Raw genomic sequence first — 11,388 nt, forward strand, 5'->3', positions numbered from 1 at the left:
TTTTAGAAGAGGTAGATTCCATTCTTCCATGGCTTAAAGTTTAATCTAGAAACAACCATTTTCTACCACAAACCATTGTTTGTTTCTTTACAGCAATTATTTGCTCCTCCCCAAATAATAGTGTTTCTACTACATCAGGGCGCTGGCTGATCTTCGAGGAGTTTAAATCATGTTACTGATCGCGTTTACAAACTTTCTCAAACTCCCATTTGAACTCATGAGATCACTTGTCAGCCTTTAAAATATAAAAACATGTTGTTTTTAAATAACTGGTAAGGTTTTAGGAAATCCTGGGCCTCAGACTGTGAGGGGAGGAGAAAAAAAACGACACTTTTTTTTTTCCTTTAAAAAGAAACCATTAAAAAAAATTCTGCGTGATGCATGAATAGCTGAGAAAAAATTCCTAAAACTCGCAAAAACATTTAAAGTGAGGATTATATTAAATTATCTCTTAAGTTTCTTTCCTACTTGAATTGTACAAACTAGCTATAACCACAAGTCTTCAAATTTTGTTTCTGAACCACTACCCCCAAAACAAATGACTTCTCTGGCTTCACTTTCTGAAAGTTTGATTTTAAAAGGAATACTAGTATTTAGCCATTAGTCCATTAGTCTTTACCTACCACGGAGGTAGTTCCGTCTCCCACTTCTCTGTCTTGCAGGTCAGCGAGCTCGCAAAGAACTCTGGCTGCAGGGTGTTCCACCTCCAGTAACTTCAGGATGGTCGCACCATCATTAGTAATGGTTACATCCTAAGAAGTTTCCCGGGGAGGAAAAACTGACATAATCACTCACAGAAACAGAATATCCCCTAAGTTAGAACAACCCCATTATGATACATTCACCTTCGGTATACCTTTCAACACTAGCATCCTGATAAAAACAAAGAATTTACAAAGCGAGGTGTTTATGAACCGTTTTTTTCCTTAAAGTGACTAACACAATATTTAGATATACTTACACCAATATCATCCACTAACATTTTATCCAAGCCAACTGGACCAAGAGAACTTTTCACAATATTGGCAATCGAAGCTGCAGCCATGACTGTAGAAATGAAAGAAAGAAATGAAATTAGAAAAATCCTTGATTCCAAGAGACAATCATTTCAGCCTAAAAAAAAGTAAGTGACATGCAACAGCCTCTGAATTTTTCAAATCTACAAATCCGTGCCAATTTGAAAATTAGCTATTAAAAGTCTAATATGGGGAGGGGAGTGGCTAGTAACATACAGTCTGAATTCAACCGCCAAGGGAACGCCAAGTGCTGTAGAGAGTACCCACTTTATTGTCTCATAGAATTAAAACATAATCTACCCGTCGTCATTTCAGATTCTGCCACCCCACACAGAACAGAAAAAGATACGTATCAGCTTTTTCCTTCAGACTTTGGCAGGTTTAAGAAAAAAAAAAGTTCTATTAAAATTAACAAGACTTTGTGAATCAAAAAAGCGGTAATCCAAAGGTTCTGACTATACTTTAAATTTGTTCATGACAAAAACAGGAATCTATCAAATGACGGTACGATGGACTGGCATTCATGACTTCTGAAGTGTAAACCATCTCAACAATGCTTTAAACGGTGAAAATTTACTAGATAAAATGAGTTTATCATTTAACCTTCAACAAAAAATTCGTCAGCTAGCTTTGTTACAAGAAGTGGTCAGCGACAGGTGGGGTACGGACTGAATCTGCAGGGGGACCACGGGCAAGTCGTCTGAAGAGTGGCCGATGGCCATTCGCCCCTCAGTAAAACGAGCCATTAAAGCCAGTTCTTCCTGGTGAATGGCCCTAAAAGGAGACCCAGAGATTGCGGTGGACACCCTTCCTGATGGGACAAAAGGGCGCAGGGCACCCGGCCCTCTGGGACTCGAGGCGCGGCGACACGTGTCGGTGCGCGGAGCCCGCCCTCCAGGACCGGGCGCGCCTCGCCAGCCTCACGACCGCAGCATCCGGGCAGTTCTCGTTAAAACCGCGCTGCGCCCTCGGGAATGCCGCGCTCCGGGAAGAGGGCGCTGCCGCCCCGAAGCGCCGAGACCCGCCGCGGGTCGGAGACGCCGCCCGTGCCACCCGGGGGGCCCTTCCTGGGGAGAGAAGGGAAGGCGTGAGCACGGCAGCCACGGCTCCAGCGAGGCAGGGGAGGGTGGCGCACCGCCGCGGGCCCGCCGCAGGCCTCGCCCGCCCTTACCGTTCTGGGAGCGGATCGCCTCCCCAGTGCTGCGGTCCCCGAACACGGACAAGGGCCCCTCCATCTTCGCGGCAGAGCAAACGTCGAGTTTCACTCACACCGCGGGCAACAAGCGTCTTGTCCCTGGGCCGGGCGGCGGCCACGGGAGCGGCGACAGCGTGGAACAGGCCCGAGCGATGCCGCGAGAGCTGCTGGGAACCCCACTCCTCCCAGCTCCCTGGCCGGGCCGCGGGGCAGGGCGGGAAAGAAAAATGGTGAGGAGGTTGGAGAATCGTGAACGCGCAGGAAGTGAGGAGCCTGAAGGGGGCGGATCCAGCACTTCCGCTCAATTAGAGAGCGAATGAGAAGGGCGTGAAGGTAGGAGGGCGGAAGTCAGTATCTCGGACCGCTGGAGGAAGGGGGCGCTGGGCCGAAGTTTTCCCTACTACGCACAAGTTGCGCGTGCGCGTTTGCAGATTCTAGTGCCTTCTAGAAAAGATGGTCGGTAGGGCGGAGTTCTGTGACGGAACGGGGGGGTGGGGCTGTGTAAGGTAGAGCCGGGGTTCTGAGCGAGTCTTTTGTTTTTTTTTTTAGTTTCTGCTTTATAACAAAGTGAATCAGTCATACATATACATCTGTTCCCACATCCCTTCCCTCCTGCATCTCCCTCCCTCCCACCCTCCCCATCCCACCCCTCTAGGCGGTCACAAAGCACCGAGCTGATCTCCCTGTGCTGAGCGAGTCTTAATTGGTGGTGTATAAACCGGCGTTCTTGTTTTACTTAAATGTATGAGCTAGCTAGGAGAGCACGCGACAAGTGGCAGGCTTTGTTCCCAGGCTCACGGGTATAAGCTCCATGGGTCACGTGGGAAAACGACAACCACCCTTTCTGAAAACTGCATCTCGCGCTGCCCCGTCCTCCCAGAGCCCAAATGGCGTGTGCCTGTGTGTCTGTGTGCGTGTGTGTCCGACAGTGATCGGTGTATGCTTTGCGACCCGAGGGCCCAAATGAGGTAACGAAATGCACGTTGGACGCGAGACGCCCCCGATGAGCTCGGCCCGACTTAACGGACCGTGAGCCAACCACCAAGCGCGTTGCTGCGAGGTGGTTGGTTGAATCCTGCGCCTGCGTGCGCCCCAGCGTAAGCGCTGATTGGAAGAGCGGAGATGACGGATTGCCCTGTCCGCCACTCAGCGGCAGGGGGCTTGTTCGGGTTCGAGGCGTCGATGATCTTACGTTCTCCTAAGGCCTTTCCCTAAGTTAATATGGCTGCGGCCGGCGAGCCGTTGGGACGGCGGTAAGGAGAGGAGGCGAGATCTTTCCGAGGTTTTGGCTACGATTCCCCTCAGCAATGGCGCTTCGGTCGGGGTTCTGGGAGCTGTTGTCGGTTTGCAGGAACCCCGGTAATTCATCTTCCCACGTCTCTCAGATTACTCCCCAGGGTCAGCACAATGTGCACATGCAGGTCGTCTTTTGCATTCAACATATACCATCGAAAAGTAAAGGAGCTAACAGCATCGTGATGACACTAGTAGAAAATTAAGGACCAGGGTCTGTGATGACTACACCCCGTGACCGAACATACCTTTTGTCCCCCTTCCAGGGCGCGAAGACTGAGGGGGAGAGGATGGAGACAAATTAGATCATATGTTTGTTTTGTCCGTTTCGTCATTTTTTAAAGATCCGTATGGTTGTTTACGTTCTTAGGGTGTCGGGTGGCAGTGCTATCGACCAGTTCCAAGCCTGCGGTGAAGCCTGAAGCGGACCCCAAAGGAAATGAAGCTGTTGCCCCGGAGTTCACCAACCGGAACCCCCGGAATCTGGAGCTCTTAGCTGTCGCCAGAAAAGAGCGGGGCTGGGGCACAGTGTGGCCCTCCCGCGAGTTCTGGCACAGGTAATTAACTCGCATGGTGCTCTGCAGATTGTTTTCATCAGTTCATTTAAGGAACGTGCCAGGTAACTGCTGGCGACTCTCCTCTCCGGAAGCTGACTTGCGCTGGGTCTAGGAAGGGTTAGTGGAGGGGGGCGGCAAACAATAAATCCGTAGGTGTCATGGAGGAAACTGAAAGAGGATAAAGTTAGAATGGGGAAAAGGTTGACTAAGACCCCTCAGAAAATAGGAAGAAGCCAAACTATCTGCCAAGAAGAGCGTTCCCAGCAAAGGAAACAGCTAGGGTGGGAATGAGCTTGGCTGGTTTGGGGCACTGAAAGGTCTGTGTACCTGGAGGTCAGAGGGCCGAGAGGTAGGTAGGAGACCCATCATTAGCTTTGTAAATCAAGTAAGCGCTTTAGACGTTATTCTCACTACAGTGGGAAACTATGAGGGGATTTAAAATTTGAGCCCGAATGGAAGATCATTCTGGTTCCTTTGAGGAGAACAGATTTTTAAGGGGGCGGTGGTGGAGACAGGAAGAACATTAGGAGTCTATTCTTTGTTATAAAGATGGCTAGTTGCTGAATGCTTTCTCTTTGCCAGGAACTCTGCTAGGTGCTTTGTATGCGTTTTCTCATTTAATCCTTAAAAGTACTTTTTGAAGCAGGTGCAGTAATTTCCCCCGTTTCACAGGAGCAGCGGAATTGAGGCTGAGGGAGACAGGAGGGGGTTGAAGAAAGGGGGCAGGCAGTTCATCGTCGAAATAATCTGAACCTTGAATCCTGAATTGCTTTTGAAATACCCAAACTATCACTTTTACTTGATATTCGGATTATGTAAATAATTGGAGATCTGTTTTCCCCCCTTTTTTTCCCCTATCTCTCCATTCACAGTATTATCAGTATAAAATTGGAAGTGACCTTGGAGATAATGAGTCCTACCCCTTTGTTGCACTAATGGTTTAAGACAAGGATCAGCCAACTATGGCTCCTGGGCCAAAGCTGGCTTGCAGGCTAAATATTGTTACATTTTTTTAAAAAGATTTTTAAAAATGCAAAGAATATTTTGTAACGTGAAAATTGTGTAAAATTCAAAGTTCATTATCCACAAAGAAAGTTTTATGGGCACCCAGCCACCACTCATTCTTACCTGGCTGTTCTGGTATTACTGTGGCTGAGTTGAGCAGTTGACCCATGTTGTTACCTGAAAACTAGGTTCACCTCTTGGTGGATGTCAAGCCAGAAGACACAGGCAAGCCAAAGATCAGGAGAAGGAAGGATTTATTACTTGCAGCAAGTAAGGAGAACCCCGGGGATCTTACCCAAAGCAGGGTCACCCGGAACAGCAAAACTGGGGGAGCTTTAAGCTAAGGTTACAAGCATATTCATGAAGGGGCTTGAGCAGAGGAGAATTCAGCATAGAATTGGGGCCAGGGTCGACAGAGTCCTAGCGTTAGTTGATTGAAGTCATAGGGGTCAACATATTCATTTCCATCCTCCACCAGAGGATGGAGAAGCTTAAAGATGGTATCAGATTGTTATATATTTCCCTTGAGGAGGACCTAGGACTCTATTTTACCACTGGACTATTGTTTCTTGGCTGCTTTTCCTTTGTTCCTGCATTCCCTTACTTCCCTTAAGATCATTAATTACTGAGACCTGTTCAAGAGCACGCATTGTGGCCAAGCTTAGATCACAAAATGGCTTAGGCCAAAAATGGCTTCTCTTATGTGAAGAAAGCCATGCCTAGTTCTCTTTTTCCGGGGACCCACTACCCTCTCTGCTTACAATATGGTCTGCAAACCATAAAATATTTACTATCTGATCCCTTACAGAAAGAGTGTGTTGATCCCTGGATTAAGAGATGTGATTTTTACCAGGGCTACCAGCGAAACTAGGAGTAGAACCCACATTTCTAAATCTAGTGCTTTTTATGCTATTTCACACTAAGAATCCTAGTATAATGTTTGATTTCAGTGTTTTCTTTATCATGAACTTAATTTCTAAATGTGTAATGTATACAAATGTTGTAAAATCCAAAAGGGACTATAGTTTCTGTGTATCCTTCTAGAGCTAGTCTATGCAGATGAGTATGAACTTGTACTTTTTTCATTATAAATCTTACCACATCATATACATTGTTCTGCATTCCCCCACCCAGCTCCTTCACCACCCCCACACACACACACACACACACACACACACACACACACACACACACACACTTAAAAATACATCTTGGAAATATTTTGTGTTGGTTGGGAACATTGGCTCTGGAGCCAGACCCCTGGACTTAAATCCTACCTAGCTTCATTACTTACCATTCATTAGTTGTAACCTTGCTAAGTTACTTAACCTTTCTGTGTCAGTTTCTGCAGCCCAAAAAAGAAAAAAAAAAAAAAAAAAAGAAAGAAAGAAAGAATAATGGGATCAGTTTGAGACATGAGCTATACCTGTAAACAATTAGGACTTCCTGGCACAGTAAGTGTTCAGTAAATGTTAGCAACAGCAGCATCGTAAATTGCTACTTTGTTCTTAATTGTGTAAAATAACTGTTTGAAGTAACTGTGTAAAATACCGTTGCCTTACGTTTAGGTCTTTAATCCATTTAGAGTTTATTTTTGTGTACTGTGTTAGGAAGTGTTCTAATTTCATTCTTTTACATGTAGCTGTCCAGTTTTCCCAGCACCATGTACTGAAGAGGCTGTCTTTTCTCCATTGTATATTCTTGCTTCCTTTATCAAAGATAAGGTGACCATATGTGCGTGAACACTCTATGACATAAATCACAGTAAGATCCTTTTTGACCCATCTCCTAGGGAAATGGAAATAAAAACAAAATGAGGCCTAATGAAACTTAAAAGCTTTTGCACAGCAAAGGAAACTGTAAACAAGAAGAAAAGACACAGCTCTCAGAATGGGAGAAAATACTTGCAAACGAAGCAACTGACAAAGGATTAATCTCCAAAATATACAAGCAGCTCATGCAGCTCAATATCAAAAAAAACAAGCCAATCCAAAAATGGGCAGAAGACCTAAATAGACATTTCTCCAAAGAAGATATACAGATTGCTAACAAACACATGAAAGGATGCTCAACATCACTAATCATTAGAGAAATGCAAATCAAAACTACAGTGAGGTATCACCTCACACTGGTCAGAATGGCCATCATCAAAAAGTCTACAAACAATAAATGCTGGAGAGGGTATGGAGAAAAGGGAACCCTCTTGCACTGTTGGTGGGAATGTAAATCCACAGCCACTATGGAGAACAGTATGGAGGTTCCTTAAAAAAACTAAATATAGAACTACCATATGACCCAGCAATCCCACTACTGGGCATATACCTGAGAAAACCATAATTCAAAGAGTCATGTACCACAGTGTTCATTGCAGCACTATTTACAATACCCAGGACATGGAAGCAACCTAAGTGTCAATCAACAGATGAATGGATAAAGAAGACGGGGCACATATAGACAATAGAATATTACTCAGCCATAAAAAGAAACGAAATTAAGTTATTTGTAGAGAGGTGGATGGACCTAGAGTCTGTCATACAGAGTGAAGTAAGAAAGAGAAAACAAATATTGTATGCTAACACATATATATGGAATCTAAGAAAAAAGAAGGTTCTGATGAACCTAGGGGCAGGACAGGCATAAAGATGCAGACATAGAGAATGGACTTGACATGGGGAGGGGGAAGGGTAAGCTGGGACAAAGTGAGAGAGTAGCATTGACATATATACACTACCAAATGTGAAATAGATAGCTGGTGGGAAGCACCTGCATAGCACAGGGAGATCAGCTCAGTGCTTTGTGACCACCTAGAGGGGTGGGATAGGGAGGGTGGGAGGGAGATGCAAGAGGGAGAGGATATGGGGATATATGTATACATATAGCTGATTCACTTTGTTATACAGCAGAAACTAACACAACATTACAAAGCAATTATACTCCAATAAAGATTTTAAAAATAAAAATAAAATATCATTGCATGGCTGTTTTAATTAACTGACTCCCTATTGATGATTATCTTTTATGATTTCAAACAGTGTTGAAATGAATTGTCTTGTCCATGTAATTTAGCAGTGAGATTGGGCATATTTTCATGGGTTTAAGAGTCGTTAATATTTTTCTTTTCTGTGAACAGTCTGTCCATCCTCTGCCTATTAAGTTACTGGTCATTTCCTTATTGATTATAGGAGGCTTTTTACATATTATGGAAATTAGCACAATATATGATTTAAAAGTATTTTTTGTTTCATTGCTTGCCTTTTGACTTCACTTTACTGTTTTGTTTTTTTGTTTTTCTTAGCATGCAGAAAACTTTGTTAATTTTTTTTTAAAACAAAAGCCATAAGATGTAGTTTGAGGTCATGTTAAATAGCTTGATATAGTTAAATAGGTTTATCTTACTTTGACATTACTTAAAACTTCTCCCATGTTGTCTTCTAGTACACTTATGATTTCTATTTTTATATTTAAATCATTAGCTAGAAAATAAAAGCATATAATAAGGGGACTTCCCTGGGGGTCCAGTGGTTAAGACTCCGCACTCCCAATGCAGGGGGCACGGGTTCGATCCCTGGTCAGGGAACTAAGATCCTGCATGCCACATGACATGGCCAAAAAATAAATATTTCCTTCCTTAAAAAAAAAAAAAATAGTATGTAGTAAGTATATTTTTATCCAGTGTAGGGTCAGCAACTTAGCTTTGCCTCTTCAAATCCTTTTTTGAAGTAGATGCTGTGTAAATCTCAGCAGTCAGAAATACCAAATTTCTCCTGGATATTTGAGGCTAAGTAGAAGTGTTTGGTTTATTGCTGATGATATTCTCCTAAAAGCAAGGGAAAAACACCTTTCCCAAGTAAAAGCCAGGTTAAGTATACTGAAGTAAATGAACTAGACATTACATTCTTGAGAAATATTTCGGCATTTATTCACCTGAAGTCATTTATCTTTAGAATTCTTTTATGATTTTATTCTCTCACCTCGTTTAGGTTGCGAGTTATAAGGAGTCAGCATCACATAGACGCGCTTGTTGAGCATCGCAATGGCCAGGCTGTGGTTTCGGCATCCACTCGTGAATGGGCCATTAAAAAACACCTGTATAGCACCAGAAATGTGGTGGCTTGTGAGAGTGTAGGACGAGTGCTGGCAGAGCGCTGCTTGGAAGCAGGAATCAACTTCATGGTCTACCAACCAGCTCCGTGGGAGGCAGCCTCAGACTCGGTATTTTTGTTTTCACGTACTTAGTTAAAAGGTATTGTGTTAATTCTTGACACTAGATACTTACATAATAATCGTTCCATTTATTAAGTTCTTTCCAAGTGTCGGAGCCTGAGGTGAGTATCCTGATGTGCATTACCTCAACAGCAGCCTATAGTGTGTCAGGACTCATGTTCTGTAGGTCGGCTGAGGCTGGCTGGCCCAGTCCTTGTGGCACGGGGCAGGGTTCAAACCCACATGACCGATTCCATAGCCATAATGTTGACCACTCTGCTGTCCTATTCATATAGTAACATCTGTCTATAGAATATTTTAAAATGCTGCTAATCCGTGACATCTCTATATCCTCTTTTTTCTTATCCGTGTCATTATTAAGGTCACTTTCTGAAAAACCAGTGTAGGCTGGGAAGTTAGCAAGGATCAAATCCGTTGTTTATTTCTCTTTCTCTTGGGACGTGAACTATTGTCAGCTTGTGGTGTTGACTTAATCTTTTCCTTTTTTCCTGATCTTCAAAACCAGATGAAACGACTGCAGAGTGCCATGACAGAAGGTGGTGTGGTGCTTCAGGAGCCTCGGAGAATCTATGAATGAAGCAGAAGCGTTGTTTGATACTTGTAAATGTAAAGCTGTCAGCTATTCATTCATCAGAAGAGAGTCTCTAGAAGAACCGCCAGCTTGGACGTCTTGTACAATAACCTAACAGCGAAATGTTATTAGTAGTTAAGGTTGTCATCTTCTCCCCTTGTGTGTGTTTGTTTTAAATCCAGGGCTAAATTCTTCTCTCTCCAACGTGAGAGAAGTATTTGAGAAGAGCTGTTGCCAATTATAATTAACTTTTTTTATTATTATTATTTTTTGCGGTACGCGGGCCTCTCACTGCTGTGGCCTCTACCGTTGCAGAGCACAGGCTCCGGACGTGCAGGCTCAGCGGCCATGGCTCACGGGCCCAGCCGCTCCGCGACATGTGGAATCTTCCCAGACCGGGGCCTGAACCTGTGTCCCCTGCGTCGGCAGGTGGACTCTCAGCCACTGCGCCACCAGGGAAGCCTATAATTAACTTTTGAGGAACAAATTAAATGTTGTTTATAAGTTAAAGAATAAAGGTATATTGTGAACTCTTATTTTCTGGTTATGTGACATTTTCTCTGCCTTTGAGCTCACTGTGGCATGGGTACACATAGGTTTGTGCATTTGTCACCGTGGCTGGGACACAGTGGGTTGCCGCTCAGGGTGTGGAGGTGTTTTTTTAATAGGATATGTCAATACCAGTCAATTTATTATAAACAGTCATGTGAAGATAAAAGGGGCAAGTCCTAACCTCAGTTGGGCTCCTGGATCCTAACAGAACCAGGTTTGAAAGAAGAAAGGAATGCAGCGAGGAAAGGAAATGGACAGGGTTAGTGTATGCTAAGTTTGCCATCACGTGAAAATTGGTTAGATAGGATATGAAGCTTGAAGTGCATTCAGGTTAATTTAAAATCGAAGTGGGGTAGATGGGAATCATGGCGGGTCTCTTAAATGAGTGGCTAAATCAAAGTAAGGTGTTAACTGATTTTGGCTATTTAAGACAAATGCGAAGAGGAAGAACCAGTAAGCAGTTAAAGTGGCTTCTAGAGCATTTCCCCCCCACATTTGAAATGTGTACTCCCAATTGTATATTTATACAGAAGTGAAATAACATCGCTACCGTTAATCTGAGTATTCAGTGTATTATTTTAACAAGAAATATGTATGCACCAACATTTTTTAAAAGTTTGATTCACTCTGAGAGGCCTTCAGAGTGCAATGGCTTAGTAGTCCCCTTTTGATCAACAGATACCCCAGTGGACACATTTACAAGTATATAGTATAGTTCTAATATTTTCTTCCCTCATCTTAAGGATTGGAGCATCTCACTTTGAAGACCACAGTCCTAGAAGGCTGTTCAGACAAGTCTAGAATTCACGGGAGGATGCAAAGAAGACCATGGACTGGAGTAGTGTGGCTTTGGAAATGGACAGTGACAAAAATAGGGTTCACCTGTAAGGGAGGCCATAGGTAGGGATTTTTTCTAGGCGTATGATGTAGATCATCTCTGTACCAAGATCTCCTTCAGTTTGATGGGCAATTTTT

General features: G+C 43.8%; 1 protein-coding gene across 1 annotated transcript; it reads left to right on the plus strand.

The window, feature by feature from the left end:
* Positions 1–3,518: 3,518 nt before the first annotated feature.
* On the plus strand, positions 3,519–10,397 carry MRPL18 (mitochondrial ribosomal protein L18; the record flags this gene model as incomplete). The annotated part of the gene is made up of 4 exons (XM_079716652.1): positions 3,519–3,570; positions 3,875–4,061; positions 9,047–9,129; positions 9,796–10,397. 4 exons carry the CDS (start codon positions 3,519–3,521, stop codon positions 9,861–9,863), a joined length of 390 nt encoding a protein of 129 aa, XP_079572778.1. The 3' UTR covers positions 9,864–10,397.
* Positions 10,398–11,388: the final 991 nt, after the last annotated feature.

This window comes from Hyperoodon ampullatus, assembly GCF_949752795.1.
Source record: "Hyperoodon ampullatus genome assembly, chromosome: 12".
Lineage (NCBI taxonomy): Eukaryota > Metazoa > Chordata > Mammalia > Artiodactyla > Ziphiidae > Hyperoodon > Hyperoodon ampullatus.